General features: G+C 44.0%; 2 protein-coding genes across 2 annotated transcripts; one reads left to right on the forward strand and one right to left on the reverse strand.

Annotated features, from left to right (window-relative positions):
* Nucleotides 1–521: 521 nt before the first annotated feature.
* Nucleotides 522–1,848, reverse strand: LOC136438411 (lysophosphatidic acid receptor 3-like). The gene has a single exon (XM_066433181.1). The coding sequence runs from the start codon at nt 1,818–1,820 to the stop codon at nt 522–524; it is 1,299 nt and encodes a 432-aa protein (XP_066289278.1). The 5' UTR covers nt 1,821–1,848.
* Nucleotides 1,849–5,497: 3,649 nt separating this feature from the next.
* On the forward strand, nt 5,498–15,009 carry LOC136437947 (diamine oxidase [copper-containing]-like). Its single transcript, XM_066432544.1, has 6 exons — nt 5,498–5,958; nt 8,160–8,446; nt 10,144–10,305; nt 11,030–11,922; nt 12,345–12,521; nt 13,396–15,009. The coding sequence occupies exons 1-6, from the start codon at nt 5,625–5,627 to the stop codon at nt 13,904–13,906; spliced, it is 2,364 nt and encodes a 787-aa protein (XP_066288641.1). The 5' UTR covers nt 5,498–5,624; the 3' UTR covers nt 13,907–15,009.
* The last annotated feature ends 3,176 nt before the right edge of the window (nt 15,010–18,185 follow it).

Below are 18,185 nucleotides of genomic sequence, written 5' to 3' on the forward strand. Positions count from 1 at the left end.
ATTTGAACATCACAGAAAAGAAGTACTTGGCACCTTTTTGTTCCAATCCAGGCTAAGGTATACAAGTACAACGCGTTTGTATCAAACATTATTTTCCGAATATCAAACAAATAAACATGACAATCTGAGGTACTCATATGTTGTCAAACAGCGGTCAACACAACATGACATATTAAAAACTGCATAAGCGTCCAAAGCCACATGTCTTCTTCAGTTATGAAGATATTAGGACAATGTCAAACTAGTTGCCTGGATCTAGGAATTACTCTATTTTAAACAATACTCCATGATACACCAATTTGTATAATTTCATATTCAAAAAACATCTATTTCACACAATTGTATACATACATGTTATTGAAGGTTAGCAATCCAGGTTATAAAATACGGCAAATGACTGATACTCAAACAACTGGATAGAATTTGGAAAGAGTCACAACATTTCTACAGCAATCTTACAACAAAACCGATTCTTTTTAAAGATCAGTTTACCTTGCTCACTCGAGGTCTCCCCCGTTACTTTAGGTTGCAACAGCAGGCATCTTTACTGTATTTGGTGAGACTACGGAGAGCACATTCGGACGGCTAGAGTTCTGTGTGTTTATGGGATTCTCCGCAGCTCTTCGACTGACTGCCCATTTTGACAGCTGTCCAGCCCGATTGTCCGTATTCGGCCCGGCAGCTTCCATTGCTCGCGCACCTCCAACAGTCCGAATGTTCACCGCTTGATTATTCGATGACCGCCCGTACCCCAACTTTTCACGAACCGCGTTGGCGAGTCGTCTCGCCCTGCGATGCGCAGCTTCCCGAATCTTCTTGATCCTGAGCGCGTAGATGACTGGGTTTATCGCTGAATTGCAGAGTGCGATCACCATCCCCCAGTATGGCCTTGCATCTGTCTCACAGTCTTCTCTTGCCAAGCACGAAAATTGCCATACAGCCCCGATGCAAATCGGCAGGCAGAAGGCGACGAACACCGCCGCAATGATGATAACTGTCACCTGCTTCTTCAAACTGGTTTTGGTCTGCTGGTGTTGTCTTGTAGCGACTCGTTGTTCTCTACGTCTTGCGGCGGGCAGATCGTCTTGAGGGTTTTGAGGGGGAGTGTTTCTTGAGACGCGTCGCTTCAGTACGATGAAGATTCTGACGTTGACGAAGACCACTATCACTACGGCCATCAACAGGATGGTATTTATAAGGATCGCGTAGCTTACTGGTACGAGCGATACGCAGTTCTCTATGTTCATATCGATGCAGTTCCAGCCCATGAGAGGAGACAAACACACAAGCACACAAACTGGCCACGCCATCCCCAAACTCACGGCAACGTGTCGCCCAGACATGCGGGTCTGGTAGAATATAGGGTGGAGGATGGCCAGATAACGGTCCACGGACAGGAGGATCACGCCAACAGCTGATAAGACCAGCACTAAAAAGAAGGCACAGACTATGCCCAACACTGTCAACGGTCCCGGCAGTTCAAAGTTGAAACTAGCGTAAAGGAAGAACGAGAACAAACCTGCCAGACAGTCCGTTGTAGCAAGGTTTGCCACGAACAGGTACATGGGTTTGGACAGCTGATGGTTTTTCAGCACTGCGGACAGAACCACACCGTTCATGAAGAGAGCTATTGTCCCGACGACGGCGGACACGATCCCGACTTTCCTGTTCTCGTCTAGAATCGGCGCGGGAAGATGAGAGCATGCAGCTACTGCCAGGTCGTAGTCCATTTTGTTTTCCAGGTACCAGCGGAAACACGGCTCGAAAGTCTCGAATACCGTGGAATTTCCTACGGTCAAGTTACCGGTACTGCCGTTCATCTTGTGATGTTCAAACTGCAGAAGAGTATTTTGCCTATCGCAAGAAACGCTGATCTGAGGCGCTTTCTAGCTTTCCATAGATGACTACCTCCGATAATCTGACGGCAACACCTGCCAACTGGTCACGCACGCAGAGAAAATATCATGGTTCGCTACAGTACGTCAGTGTTGCCATGGTTTCCCCCCGCCTAACCTCTAGCATTGCCATGACAACAATCACCAGACGATATTCCTTTCATACATTTGATTAAGATGCCAATTGGACATCAGAAGGGAATTCTGTGGTGTTGAACAATACCATCCCTCAAGATGAAACGCTCCTCATATAGCAAATACCCATCCTTTTAATCACAACTTAGGCCACGTGGGTTTTATTATATGGATGACATCCGCGCGCGCATCAATATCGATTTTCGTCCTCGTCAACAAACAACAACAAAGAAGGTTTTTGACCATATTGTAAATCGTACAAAGAAGCTGCAAAATGAAAATAAATGTAGTGTGCTAGTATCACCAAAATAAAAGCAGATATGCAATGGATGTCACTTGAAGACAGAAGAACAACGTCCAGACTTTGCATGATGTACAAAATGACTAGCAGACTTCAGACTGATAAGTATCTAATGCCAGCTCAGAAGAGGACTAGATATAGTCATGCTTTTAAGTACCAGAGTACCAGCCAACGATTTTTTTTAAAATTCGTATTTTCCGAGAACCATAGAAGAGTGGAACTCGTTGTCATCAAGTGCTGTAGGAGCATCTTCACTAAACCGTTCACTTTAAAGAACGATTGCAGTCAGATATGCGAAGACTATGTGTAACAGACCGTTCGGTGTAATATAACCAGCTGCTGCCACGCCGTGTGCCTGCGAAGCTGGTGTGTTACGCCTAATGGTGGTTATACCGGCTATATAGATACAAAATACAGATAATCGTTTTTGCCAGGAAAAGTGTTCTTTTTTCTAGTACTTAAATAAACAAACGGACGAGGCAGCATTATGTTCAATGGCAAGTATATCTAGTGCCAGACCGGCTACAGACAGTTTATTTATTCAGGGCCTGAAACGTGATATCTTAGGGAGAAAAAAATGTTGTTTGTAACTAACTCTGTGCATAACGCTCCCGTCTGACGTCGAAGCTATTCACGGGCTGATCTTTACATGACGTTTTTAATAACCGTAAAATTTGCCTACCTTTTTATTTTAATATTTCGGTGTCCTTCATCCCAATATGATTCAAACGCGAACTGAGCGCGTGACATCTAGCACAAATGAGGAATTTTCTAATAACTGCTGCGCTATTCCAATACAACTACTCTTCTATTAAGGACAGGTTGGGTAGTCTCAAAGGCACCCAGAACATTTTATGAGGCTTGAAAACTAGAAATATTCTAGTTGCTGTAATCTTTATGAAATTGACATTTAATGCCACTGTTGGACTTCTTATCAAAAGTGCTCAAAAGGGGCACAAAAATAAGCTACATGGTGATCTTTTAGCAAATAGACCGATATTATAGCCCGCCCACCTCCGTCAAAAATGTAGAAAGGCAAAATCAAAACATGAAAATGCATAAATAAAAACGGACATGTAGTCACTCTCTCATAGGTTGAACCGCTAATTGTGATGGACAGTCAAGATCAGTCTATTAGGCTTTGGATTTTCTTTTTTTTGTGGGTTTGGGTAGACTTAAAGGCACCCAGAACATTTTATGAGGCTTGAAAACTGGAAATATTTTAGTTGCTATAATCGTTATGAAATTGACATTTAATGCCACTGTTTACCACATTTGCGTGCGGATTTCTTATCAAAAGTGGTCAAATGTGGCACAATTACTGTATTTGACTTGCATTTACATTATTTGAGTATGCCCGTCGTAAACTGTGCATGCGAGTATGCGTATTTTGTACTTGTGTTTATGCATGTGTGTGCGTGTGTGCGTGTGTGTGTGTGTGTGTGTGTGTGTGCATCTGCGTGCGTGCGTAAAATACTGTAATACTTAAGATATACAGTGTATTCTGAATTTTTCAGCTGGTTGCCGGGATCGTGGATGCGAATACGATACCGGAGCGATGAAGGACATGGAAAACTTCTGTGCAAAACGATGACGTCATGGTCCACCGCTTGACACTGTTCTACACGTAGTGTAGCTGACATACTCTACACGTGGTGTAGCTGACCTGATCTACACGTGGTGTAGCTGACATGATCTACACGTGGTGTAGCTGACTTGATCTACACGTGGTGCGTGTAGCTGGCATGATCTACACGTGGTGTAGCAGACGCGCTCTACACGCGGCGTAACTGAGACATGCTCTACGCGTGGTGTAGCCGCTGACACGATCTACCCGTTGCGCATGTAGGTAACACGATCTACACTGTGGTGCATCTAGCTGGCATACTCTACGCGTGTGTAGCTGACACGATCTACACGTAGCGCATGTAGCTGACACGATCTACACTGTGGTGCATGTAGCTGCATGCTCTACACGTGGTGTAGCGGACATGATCTACACGTGGTGCATGTGCACCACTTTGGCATCTATGAACTTATTGAGATTAAAGCAGATGCATGCTGCACCTTTTATGAAAGTGTGACAAGCCCGATGACGTTTACGATAGTCTGTTAAAAGTTATTGTTTGTTTAAAATGCCCCCTCTGTGACATACATCGCACTGGCATTAGAGTCTAGTAGCAGAGGCACCGTAGATATCGTATTCTTAAACTATAACCAGTAACAAGTTGCACCAGCCTACTCCACGTCTTCCTTACATCAAAAGCTATATGCCACCAAAGGATTAAGGCCATAGCTTGTCTAGAACAGACAGACAAACGGACGTTCTGCTGCAGTACTAAGGTCACATACCAGGGGCCCAGAATCGACCTTGACTTTCGTCTTCCCATGACCAACATACCGAATATCATTACTATCCAGCAAGAGGTTCTTACGTTATGCTGACTACAGACGCGCAAATACACACACACACACACACACACACACACACACACACACACACACACACACACACACACACACACACACACACACACACCATAAAAACAATACCTCCATTTTTCATGGAGGTAACAATAGCGTCGGGGGTAAGTCGACATTGCAGACGATTATTTTTCTTAGCAATACTTAGCAGAGGTGTTCTTAGTACAGTTTGTCAAAATACATTGTGGTAGCTGCAGGCGCAGAGGGGTGGGTGGAAGAGTCCACCTCCTTCCAAGCGGAGGGGGTAGTTGAGAGTGTTTGGTCAAAATGATGTATTCAAGGACAACAACACAAAGCTAGATAGGACATTGGAAGGGGTATAGGGTTTCATCGGGAGAAAGAAAGCAAGGAGACTTGAGTGTCGTATCATAACGAACAAAATACCGAAGAACGTTGGCATCATAGCGATCGTTCAGATGCCTGTGCATATGTTGACCACCCCTAATACAAGCACACACCCTAAATAAATAAATGTTTGTATAGCGTCATGTTACCAGTGAAGTTTAAAATGAGCTCTAATAACGGTTTATATTTTCTTGATTTTGTCCTCAAGGCAAAAAACAGAGGATACATGTATATATTATATACAACTATTGGCCGGCTAAGCATGTATGCGTTAGTATGGTCAAGGAGGTTTAAACCTCCTTGGTATGGTTGGGGCCATAGTACGTAAACAGCATTCCACTGTTGCACGTAAACAAGTACATCAGAGTTGACACGAAAAGGTCGTTGACCCGAAAATGTCACCGAGTAGCGTCACTCAAGTGTGGCAGTGCAGTTCATCGAAAGGTGTTGTAAACTAAAGAACCATGGAAATGGACGGCGACGGTAAAGCCTATAAGGTTAGATCGCCAGGTAGTGCGGATAGCGGCGGTTCGGTGTTGTGGAAGGCGGCTACGGGAGTGTTGTTGTTGGTGTGTATCGCTCTGGCGGTCGCGCTGGCCGTGGTGGTGACAGGGGACGTCAAGCCGTGCGGTGCAGGCATGGCGGCGGTGACCGTGCTGGACGGGCCCCCGGGCGTGTTCGACGATCTCACGGCGGCGGAAATCAAGGCGGCCCGGGACTACCTGTTGAGCGTGACACCCCTGGATATCAAGCCGATGCAAGAGGCGACTTTCTACGACAACTACATCTACGTTGTTGGTACGCGATGTTGTTTGTTTCTCTGAAATCTAGCGCAACCGTGCGAGTATAACTGTCACTTGACCCTTGCCTCTACCAGGCTCCAGATGTGGCTGGCCGGAGGTAGCTAGCCAGTCCTCTGCAGGGCCCCCGAACGGCGTTTATTAGTTTGGGGAGCGCTGATTCGTGATTTTCAACTTATTGGGTTCTTTGCGGCCGCGTGGCGCGTTGGATACACCCGATCCCTCGATCTCGGAAGTTAAGCAACGCGCGGTCCGGACAGTGCTTGGATGGGAGACCAACCAAGGACGTCCGGATTGCTGTAGCCTCACGACACGAAGCTTTCCACGAAATCGTCTTCCGGGAGGGACGTAAAACGGGGGTCCCGTGCTCGAGGAGGTGCCTCGAACACGTTAAACAGCCTCATTACCCTACACAGTGGGTACCTGCCTGTGGCACTGGCTGCAAATACACCTGATATTATTATTATTATTTGGCTGGGGGTGGGGGCGTATCTGCTTGGGGGGCCGTAACCCATACGGCGGTAGAGGAAAGGGTCAAAGGTCAGCCGTGTGTAACAGATTCTCATGATAGGGCGTTCAAACAACTGATATACAGTCAAACCTGTCCTAAGCAACCACTCAATGGACTGGGACTGGGTTTAGACACGCATTGCCAAGCACACTCGGAGTACACTCAGCCGAAGTCCGACTCAAGTGCGGTCTGTTTACACACAGGGCCGCGAAGTGAGTTGGAACCGCGGCCCAGCTGTGCCGGCGGTGTGACGACCGCAGTATTATTGTCTCGCTTTGCATCATGACCAACTTGCATCACAGAGTGCACAAAAATTATGAAAAAGATACCGAAAAATTATGAAATGAAAAGTAAGAAACAAATTTCCAATTTTGCACTTTTCCAAACCGCTGACCTGAGCAATGCATAACCTAGTAGACTTGGAGTCGACTCCGTAGATTTGCATACACACGTCAAGTAAACGCAACTTGAGTCCAACTTGAGCATGGTCTCGAGGTTACTCAAAAATGGTTGCTGAGGACAGGTGGTTGCTCCCGACAAGTTGGTTAGTTGTGCTACACTGTACTAATAATGTAACGATTATGCAAATGAGGACATCATTGTTTGCATGGTGGTAATTACAAATGACCGTAATTTGATACCTGTTGTATTTGGAATTAACTTTAAAAAGTCGAACATCATCAAAAATCAAATTTGCAAATCAGAGCCTCATTTGCATAACTGATCCGAAAATACTAGAATAGCCGTCTTTGCTAAGATAGGACTTCCATACGTTGACTTACATGTGTTATGTGGGTATACAAGGTCATCAACTTATATAATATATGCAAATGAGTACCTTTTTTCAGAATCGATGAGAAGCCTTTAGAATACATTATTTGCAAAGGTTTACATCATTTGGCGAAATTTTTGTTTGTTTTTTATTCAAGGAAACATCAAACAATACAAAGAAATGGACGAAGACAAAGTGACGGCGGACTCGAGTTGTACTCAACATATATTCTCGCCGCCACTTGTACATTGTAGAAAACAGAATAGTTGACACTAAAACTATTAAATGGTAAATGAACAAATACCGATACCTAGTTGATACGAAAGTCCGACCTCCCCTCCCAGAAGAAAACAAGGAAAAGGGACATGCATATACCTGAAAACGTTTTGCTTCAGTGATGTTATCTTCTGTGGCTAACATTATTTCACAGTTGATGCAAGAAGAACAGAGCAAACAAGCTATCTGTCACTCAAAAATCAAGACCACGTACAGGTCAAAAGATACAAAAATTGAAGTTCTGCTGCAGTGCCAAGGTTACATACCAGGGGGCCCAAAATCGACCTTGCATTTCGGTTTCACAACACCCGCCCACATACCAAACATCATCGTAATCCATCAAGAGGTTCTTGAGTTATGCTGACTACAGTAGTGCGGAAACACAAACAGACACACACACAGACCCACCCAAAACTATATCTCCATTTTTCATGGAGATAACTACCACGTATAGAAATAAAGGTTGTTTAACATTGTCAGAGAGGATGTTGAGATTAACTCTGTGTCCAAGAATCCCAGAATGTTGTTTATATTGATGTACACTAGTAGTGTACTTGATGTACACTAAGTCTTATATTTGTCGTTCCCGCGATCGGTTTGGAAATGTGACCCTAGCATAACAATTTTGTATCCCTTTCAGAGCTTCACCTTCCACCCAAGGCCGAAGCTCTAGCGTACCTGGACAATAACGGCCCCCGGCCAGAGAGACAGGCCTTAGCGACGGTGTACGGTGCCGGCAGGGCGCAGCCCGTGGTGGAACAGTACGTGGTCGGGCCCCTGCCCAACCCCACCCGCCACACGCCCTACACACCGTCCCGTAGGAAGAACCCCATCCCGTGGCACAGCCGTAACCCTGACGGCAAGGAACAGACGTTAACTCGCGAGGCACTGAGGCAGGCAACACGGCAGATAGACAACATTCTGGCGGTACGATTTCATCAACTTAAATAGTCTTCCGCTAGGTATAAGGTTCTGGGTACGACTTAAAATCTGACTTTTTTAATTAGTCCTGATTGTATAATGCCGGAACTGTGCGTGGTTCTCGCCTTAACTTTTGCTCCTTATTGCTCGATGATCGTTACCGCGTATATCGTTTTTGAAAATGACGTCATAAATCCGCCATCTTGGATCCGCCATCTTGAATTTTGAAAAATACAATTTATTTCAGCAAATAACCCTAAAACACAATGGAAATTAATTTAAACGCTTATTTGAATGTTGCCGAAAAAATTTTAGGAGAAGTCATCAAGTTTGGCGGCTCTAGTATAAGCCGTTCATGCGTTATGCGACATGAAAGTTGTCGCGGGCCTCAAAGAGCACCCCCCCCCGTCTGAATAGGGTTAACCTTGCTGTGTTGCTATGTTGTGATCCATGATGTTTTGTCATGTTACTCTATGCTACGTTATATCATGTGATATAGTGTTTATCAAGTTAGGCCATGTTGAGTCGATTATATATATGACATCCTCTGGGAACCCCAAAACTGATACGAGCGTGAAAACAAAAAAAGTTTGGCAAAAGATTTTGCATTTATTATGAAATCTACGTGCATGGTCATAATGGTTGAACAATTGACTAAACACACATTGGAATTTACATTCTGCAACGTTAGTATCCATTTTCTGAAGTTTTTTTTTCAATATACGGCATATATCATGTGCTCTCTTTGCAGCTGCGGTCGAAGACTTTTGTTGTGTGAAAACATAGAGTCCATTCCAAGTCACCAAGAGGGTTGTTATTGTCCTAATTTACAAATGTTTTCAATCTATTGTAATTATTTGTGTGAGAGATTTCATACTTTAGAAATATTTTGAATGTGATTTCAACTTTATAAATATTTCTCCGGTTTTCTTAAACTTTAGAAATATTCATCATATGGAATATGATATTTCTAACAGTTTCTAAATAATGGTAACGGCATTCTACCATTATTTACCATTATTTACAATTTCCTACCATTTTTTACCATTATTTGTAACATCTTTATAAATAGGTCAGAGGGCTCGGAAGAAAGCAATTCACACATCCTTGCGAAGTATAGGGAAGAATGCTTTCCACAAAGGACCCAACAGTGTCCCGCAGTGAAGTCTAAAGATGTACAAAAGCAGACAGAAGGGCCGGATTAGCACCTACTTTTATGGGGGCAATCACCATTCTACCATTGTCAACCATTTTCTACCATTTTTTGTAAACATTTCTAAAAGAGAAAGAATCACATCAATGTTTACAAATTATTCAAAATAAAGAGATTTTTGTGCAGTTCCTTTCAAAATACTTCTAAATAATGTAATCGACTTCAAATAAATTCATATTTTTATATTCAATCTTTTAGAAAAATTTAGAACTATTGTCAGTCAGATATTCCTTTATTAGAATTTTTCTAAATCATTACAAATATTATTATAAAACCCTCTTGGTGACTTGGAATGGACTCTATTCTCCAAGCAGAGGTTAGTGGGGGAAGATCGAACGTGACGAGACAAAAAAACGGGGCATATGATAAAAAGGTCACGATCTTCCCCACAACCTCTGCTTGGAGAGTATGAAAACGGAAAAAAAAATTATGTCATCCTTAATCAAATCAACATGTCACCTGAAAAGAAAAATGGCTGCTTGACCTACAGGAAAGTTTTGACGGGTTCAAAGACAACGACTGTGGCGACCGCTGTCTGCTGACCCTCGATTCAGTACCGCGAGGCTTTAAGAGTGGCGAGAGGATGACATGGTACCGCTTCCACAGGGCCATGGAGGGGTTTTTCCTGCATCCACTTCCCTGTGCGGTAGAGGTTGGAAAACCCTTTTAATGAATCCGTTGGTCTCAAATTCCGCTTCAATTGTCATGAATCCAAAATAATTTAAAATTGTACATCTTGGGGTAAAACAATAAATATGGTTTTGTTTTAGGGAGCAGTTGAGTGGTCAACAAGTAGTATACAGTATTGTAAGGCAGTTGCTACTGTACATGGAAATTCCAATTTCCACATTTCAGCTAACTTTTTTAACTGCCATGGCACAGGAGCCAACAATATACATTTGAATTGATTTTGAAATAGCCTCAAATGCTAGAATATTGCTCGTGGGCATAAGATAAAGACTTGATTTGCATGAGTAATGAGTATATTCTCGAATTCCAATGTTTTTCATAATGGGACTTCAGTACATGTAACATATATATATATTAAGTTAGTTAACGGTGAACATCACCATGCATAGAGTATGTAAATTGGAAAGTCATTTGCATCATTAATGATGATATGAATGGAATTCTGCCAAATGATAGGAGTTTTACACATGCAACATGTCATTTTCGTAAAGAAGACCGTGAATTGAAACAGATTACGCTATAATTAGAACCGTATTTCCATATTCAATGAGCTCGAGATAAGATAAAACAAGAAATTTACAAAACTCCAAATACATCACGGAGGTGTGAGATCATTGAACTCTTGCTATTGATAGGTTTCCATATAACAATTCTTCTCTGTTTGCTTTTTGTTGTTAACTTTGCAGCTCAACCACTCAGACATTGACCACACTCGATGGCAGGTTGTCCAAGTTGAATACAACGATCAGTACTTTCCATCAATCGCCGACTTTGTCCAAAGCTACAACGACGGAAGCGCGCAAAAAGTCCGAGTTCCCGCTCCAACCGGTGACGCCGCACTGTACTCGTCCCTCCGCCGGCACGGATCCCCCGTACAGCCGGCGGAACCTCTCCGGGGACCGGAGCTGATCGAGCCCGACGGCAGACGGTATAAGGTGACGGGGCGCCACGTAGAGTACATGGGCTGGAGTTTCGACTGGCGGCTCGCCACGACGTCCGGCCCGCATCTCTTCGACGTTCGCATGAACGGGGAGCGGATTCTCTACGAGCTGGCTATGAAAGAGATCGCCACCTTCTACTCCGGCTCAGACCCGGTCATGACCTCCAAGTTCGTCGACGGCGGGCTGCCAATCGGTGGAAACTTCGAACTCGCCAGAGGCATCGACTGCCCGACGACAGCGACCTTCTTCGACACAGTCCACATGATGGACAACACAGGTCCCGTGATCTACAAAAACTCCGTATGTGTGTTCGAACTGAACACTGGGATACCTCTCCGCCGCCATTACGACTCCAACTTTTATGACGGGCACTCCTTCTACGGAGGGCTGGTCGACAACGCCTTGGTCCTTCGCTCCATCCAAACAGTGGGCAACTACGATCTCCTGTACGACTTCATTTTTCATCAAAACGGGGTGCTGGAAGTGAAGGCGAGTCTGAATGGCTACGTACGGACCAGCTACTATCAACCTAGTCAAGCCCCGTATGGGTACCCTACCTGGGGTGGTTCGATAGCAAACCTCCATCAACATTTCTTCAACTACAAGGTGGACCTCGACGTTGGAGGAACTGAAAACAGGTGCGTTTATATAGTACGCTGTGGTATACTGTCTACGCTGTGGTACACTGTTCTACGCTGTGGTACACTTTCTACGCTGTGGTATTTTGTCTACGCTGTGGTATACTGTCTCAGTGTGGTACACTGTCTACCCTGTGGTATATTGTCTCAGTGTGGTACACTGTTTACACTGTGGTCTCTCGTATACTACCTAAGCGTGGTATACGGTCTACGCTGAGCTATACTGTCTACGCTGTGGTACACTGTCTACGCTGTGGTATACTGTCTACGCTGTGGTATACTGTCTACGTTGAGGAAAACAGTCATTAATTAGAATTGAGTCATTAACCAACCCGATGAAATTATTCTCGGATCATTTGATGGTGTTTTATGATTGTAAAGGACGAGTTGATGATATGTAAACTTCCCGCCACGCATGACAGGTTCGAGACGGTGGACATTACATTGGACAACGTCACCCTCCCCTTCCGGCCCGACGTACGTCACTTCCTGACGCGTTTCGAACGTAACCAGAAAACAAGGGAGACGGAAGCCACCGTCCAGTACGACTTTACAAAGCCCAGATACTACAACTTCTACAGCGACAACGAGAAGAACAGGTTAGTCAAAAGTGCACTCTTCTGCTTCAGCTTCTGCTTCGTTTTCCCCGGGAATTCATCCGAACTTGTACTCAAAATGAGTTTCGCGCGATTTTTAAAATGGCGCTGATAGTGAGCAGCATAAAAGTCAACGGAAGACACCACTGTTACGGAGGTATAAGGTACTAAATTTATTTTCCTGCAAAGTATCACTGTACCTAGTGTCTTTGCTATAACAATGGTAGCTATGAAATTGCCTAAAAAGATACGGCGAAAATGCCGCACGTTGCCTCTAAGTGCCATTGGAGCTATACTTTTGTTTCGTGTGTATGAGAATTAGACATTTAAAGCAGCTCTAGATGCAGCAAAATAATGCATATAGATGCAAGATTGACGCCCACGTTATGTGAAATATATACAAATTCTTGTAATAATACAGCGATGGATGACAAAGAATCATGACAAGTAGTCATGTACCCTGGGCGCCAGAATAGTGCCGGGTCGCTGGCGATTTGCTTCGGCGGCCCAAGAACAGTCTGCCCGCCCGGTCTTAATCAACGCTCCGGGGAGTTAATTAGGGTTCTGTGGGCTGGGGTGTCTGTGCCGCCGAAGGAACTGACTACAAGGTACCGGCTAAAGGGAACCGGCTAAAAGGCCCGATAAACAGTCTGTAACCCAGGGTACTAGTCATGGGAAGATTTCGAGCGAGCTCGACAGAGTGAGTGTGAGTGAGTGAGTGAGTGAGTGAGTGAGTTAGTGAGTGAGTGAGTGAGTGATAATACAGTAATTGTAGCTGTGTACGTATTTGTCTATATCTAGACCAACTGACAGAGTAGAAAATACGCATTTGACAAGTAAGCGGCATTGAATTATCTTGTTTTTTCTCTTCATGTAGATTCGACGTTCACCGTGGGTATCGCATCCAGCTGAACGGGATAGGTAAGAGCCTTCTCCCAAATGACGGCACGACTGCAGTGAACGGCGCGGCGTGGACGGACTACCAGCTGGCCGTCACCCGTCGGAAGGACTCCGAGCCGAGCAGCTCGTCCATCTTCAACCAGAACGACCTGTACGACCCCGTGGTCAACTTCCAGTCCTTCATCGACGACGACGAGGACATCGTGGACGAGGACCTGGTGGCGTGGGTCACCCTGGCGGCGCACCACCTCCCCCACTCCGAGGACTTCCCCGTTACCGCCACGGCAGGGAACCAGCTGCAGTTCTTCATACGGCCCTTTAACTTCTACGACGAGGACCCGTCCATGGCGTCCTCCAACGCCGTGTGGATCGGACGAGGTCCCGGGTCGTCCGAGAATTACGTGGAGAGGTACGGCACGCCGGAGGAGTCCACTTGCGAGCCAAAACACATCCCGATGAACTACGACGGCAGGTGGCATGACGCATGATGAAGAAATCATATGTTTAAAGCGGGTATGTCAATGAAGCTGCGTCACGTTGGCGACCTCGCTGCGGCAGTGCGATTGGACAGATCGCCCAACGAATTGCATGAATAAAACCGAATCTATGTGTGTGTGTGTGTGTGTGTGTGTGTGTGTGTGTGTGATATAACGTCACCACTGTATTAGAATACTTTTTGCAGCATCTTGATCTTGATCGGGCACTGGGCAACACCCCTTTGTTGGAGTAAAGCGCCCAGAGGCTACCAAATTCAACTTGCTGAAGATTTGTAGCAACCTATGTAAGGTTTGTAGCAACCTATGTAAGGTTTTTGGACCATCGCACAACGGGGCATGCCCCTACTCTATTTCGAAAGGTGTGGTAGGTTCTTTTACGTGCGCTGGGTGTGGCTCTCCTCTACACGGGACCTCCATTTTTAACGTCGTATCCGAGGGACGTCCCTAACCTAGATGAGCTAGGTACTCATTTACACCTGAGTGAAGTGAGGAAAGTCGTGTAAAGTGCCTTCCCCAACGGCACAACGTCATCGGGACAAATCAGGGAACCCCGGATTCGAACCCGGTATCTCTGGGTTCTGGGGTCAAACATCCTGCCACTACGCCACCGCGACGCCACACGTGTGTGTGTGTGTGTGATATAACGTCACCACTGCGTTTGAATACTTTTTGCAGGATACACACACTGAAACGTGATGACATCAAATCCGTAATATGAGTGATTAGATAGCTATTTCTGTGATTTAACTGCTACCAATCGTCATGTCCTAATGTTTTTATACAGCCATTGATATGAAATTGCAGCTCATAATAATGATAAAGTGTGTTTTCCAAAGAAAAAAATTGTCACAGCGTTTTTGCCATTGTCTTTCATGGCTTGTTCAATTAACCCTGAATTTTGAATTTCTAACATTAGCCTGTCCTATCATGCCGTGCGGATTCGAAGAATGCATATTCTATGGTATAGTTATCATCAGTTGATAGGTCATGTATACTTATATATGGAACCTTTAGAAGACTCATGTTCAAGATGACACGCTACAATAGTGAGGCATAATCCTCAGTCTATGTGAATAAATGAACGAACGAATGAATGAATGGATTTTTCTTTTATTTTGTCATGCAAAAGAATTCCACAGCTCAGTTGGTTTTATGACACCAAACTTCGAAGTTACGCAAAAAATACAAGGAATGGAGGTCAGAGTAAACAAGAAACTTATAAAAAAAGAATGAACAGCTACATGAGATCCAAATGAAATATATGCACAACGTACATAGTAACTTAAATTCAAAACAACAATATGCATAAAAAACAATTTACAAAAGTGTACAGAGCATATACATGTAACAACGTATGAATTAATGATAACATCCCTTTCCCATATCATTTCGGACACTTTACTGAACTTATTTTCAAAGATTGAAGAATGGGATGTATTTGACCTTCATAACATCATTCCAACAATGATAACACCTTCACCTGTAGAGGTGAAAATTTTGACATACCTCAGGTAAACAGATAATCAAAATTTGTCCAGAAGGCACACTTATTTGATTAGCTTGGTTGTTTGTTGTGATCACTTCCCCATTGATGGTTAATTGGTTGACAAATGAGCTAGAGAGCCAATAAAGAATGGATACAGGGACAACGAGCACATTCTTTCAATGTAAGAAATCCTAATACATTTCTATAACGTCATGGAATTGAATTGAATTGCTAAGTCAAAGAAAGTACGACTGAGAGTCTTGATCAAATTCTTACACCATATTTTTCTAATAGAATCACCTCAAATAGAATAGGATCTATAGATATCAACAAATACAAAATACCATATTCTTAGATATTACTATATATCACAATATGTACTGCCAATACTGAGACAGCTAGGTCGAAAGTTATACGAAAAGAAAAAGACTAATTTCATACATACACTGACAACAATACAATAATTGTATACATTAATAGTAAATAATTATAAGTGAGTTAGTACATTAATTCTATTTATAACTTCCTCAAAAGCAGACCATGATCTGTCCTAACATGTCACTTCTAAGTTGAACATGAACCAATTTTAAACAAATTGAAAAGTCAGTTGCTACCGTACATCATGTGAAAATGGTGCTCAGCAACATATTCCTAAGAATGAATCAATGCATTGATTACTTTCAGATGTGTCTAAATTTCACATCAACTCAAAGTTCAAGATGTCATTCTTGAATATTAATCATTTTCTTCTTCACTATGTGTAACCACCTGTATGTGTATTTATTGAAGTCTAAGTGAGCTTCATTATGTTGAGAGATGGAAATTTTGAACTACAGAAAATTTGAATTCTCAAATGAGTGCTTTGCCAGAAAAACAAATACACCATGTACAAGTATGCACGATAGACCATATTGATTGGTTAAACGATTTTTCGTTGGATAATTAATGAATCAGCTAGTGGATTGATTGATTGATTGATTGATTGATTGTGCAACGGTTATAACCATCTCCATCATTCAATGACCATCATCGTGCGTCATTCTCAGTAGCGGGGGAAGACAGTGATTGTGTCAATGTTGATCACAACTAACTGTCCCCCCGGTCCCACTACAACCCCTGTTGGGTATTTAGCACGGACAGATATGTGACGGTCATACCTGCCCCGGTCTGTATAGATCACCACACGCTGGGTGTCTGGATCCACCACCAAGATGTGACCAGTACTATCCACACAGATGCCCTCGGGATGACTCAGGCGGCCGCCATTCAGTCCAGGTCCTCCGAACTTCGACACGTACTGTCCGGTCTCGTCATATCTGTACACGAAGTGAGTGCCTTGGTCAGACACGAAGATGTTCCCTTTCCCGTTAACGGCGACGTTCATCGGCTTCATCATCCGCTGCTGCCCGACATCCCACAGGAGTTTACCATCCGGCCCGAAGGCTTGCACACCACCACTGTAACCGCCAGACCATGTAACGAAGACGTGGTTGTTGCGCAAGCCCACGGCCATTCCGCGGAGTGCCCCCCGTGGTACGTCAGGCAGGTCAAACTTGGCTTTGAGATGGCCTTCCCTGCTGACCTGTACCATGGAGTCAGGGCTGGCAGGGTACCCAATCATAAAGACCCACAGATGACCATCCTTGTCGATGGACACATCAGATGGCCTCTTTGATGGGTACCCTAGCCCTGGCGCACCGGATGGGAACTGGCACAGGTAAACACCTTCCATGTTGAACACTTGGAGGTGAGCTTTGGACTGATCAGCCACCCAGATCTTTTTGTCTGGGGAAACTGCGACTCCACGTGCGCGGCGCAGTTTTCCAGCCCCCGACTCATCACAAGTGATGACATGAGTCCTGCTGCCCTGATCTGTAGAGACAAAAATACTGATCCTTTCAAGCAATCCTTGTCTCTTTTCATCAGTCCGGCTCTTCCGTTATTTAATTTATCTCTTATTGAATAGTAAACCCGCTCCTCCCATATCACAGCCCCCCCCCCCATATGATACAAAGGCATTCATGGTATGTGTTCGCATATTATCAAAACAATAGAGGACACATGCACAATGATTACCCGCTTCCGATGTGCAATCCCCATTCCCAAAGATATTGTCGAAAACAAATTCCTTCGGAAATGAGTGAGTGCGTAGAAAATCTAGAATTCTTTCGATCTCGATCGCAAAATTATAGTAGCGGCTCCGCCCCTGAGGCATCAATAAAAAGTACCTGTTTATACATTTAAAAGAACTGTTATCACACACCTTTGATGTCCGTGGTCGTGGAAACCGGCATGTTGATTTGGGTAGGTCCTGCTGCTTCCATCTCCGCCGTGATGCCGTGTGAGGGACCATGTCCATGGACCGGATCGACCTAAACGGTAAGAATTGGTCAAATTGTAAACAAACCATCTTTGGTGCAATAAGCATCAAAATTAAAGTCTGTCATCTCAATTTCTTTATACATGTTACGATTTGGTGTTTTAAAAAATGCCCACATGATGACAAATCTTCCAAACGACACAAAGGACTGTTTTTAAGACTTTATTTGCATAGCTAAACTACTGTAAGGTTCACCATCTATACACATAAACGTTAGATGCTGGCATTGTGTTTGTTACAGTGATACAGCTAATAGTTGGTAATATAGTCATATGTTGTTTTATGATCACCATCGCTGCAATTATGTTAATTGTGCATCCATCCCAAAAACCCAAGGAACGCTGACAAGTACTGACCTTGATGACGTCAGCAGAGGTCACTTCGTCAGTCTTCATCAGCACAGC

Source organism: Branchiostoma lanceolatum, chromosome 7 (genome assembly GCF_035083965.1).
Source record: "Branchiostoma lanceolatum isolate klBraLanc5 chromosome 7, klBraLanc5.hap2, whole genome shotgun sequence".
NCBI lineage: Eukaryota > Metazoa > Chordata > Leptocardii > Amphioxiformes > Branchiostomatidae > Branchiostoma > Branchiostoma lanceolatum.

Bases quoted from the DNA above. Each gene is read 5' to 3' on its own strand.
- LOC136437947 (XM_066432544.1), top strand. From the start codon at position 5,625: ATGGAAATGGACGGCGACGGTAAAGCCTATAAGGTTAGATCGCCAGGT. The intron at 5,959-8,159 runs GTACGCGATGTT...TATCCCTTTCAG, and splicing joins CAACTACATCTACGTTGTTG to AGCTTCACCTTCCACCCAAG. The intron at 8,447-10,143 runs GTACGATTTCAT...CTTGACCTACAG, and splicing joins AGATAGACAACATTCTGGCG to GAAAGTTTTGACGGGTTCAA.
- LOC136438411 (XM_066433181.1), bottom strand. From the start codon at position 1,820: ATGAACGGCAGTACCGGTAACTTGACCGTAGGAAATTCCACGGTATTC.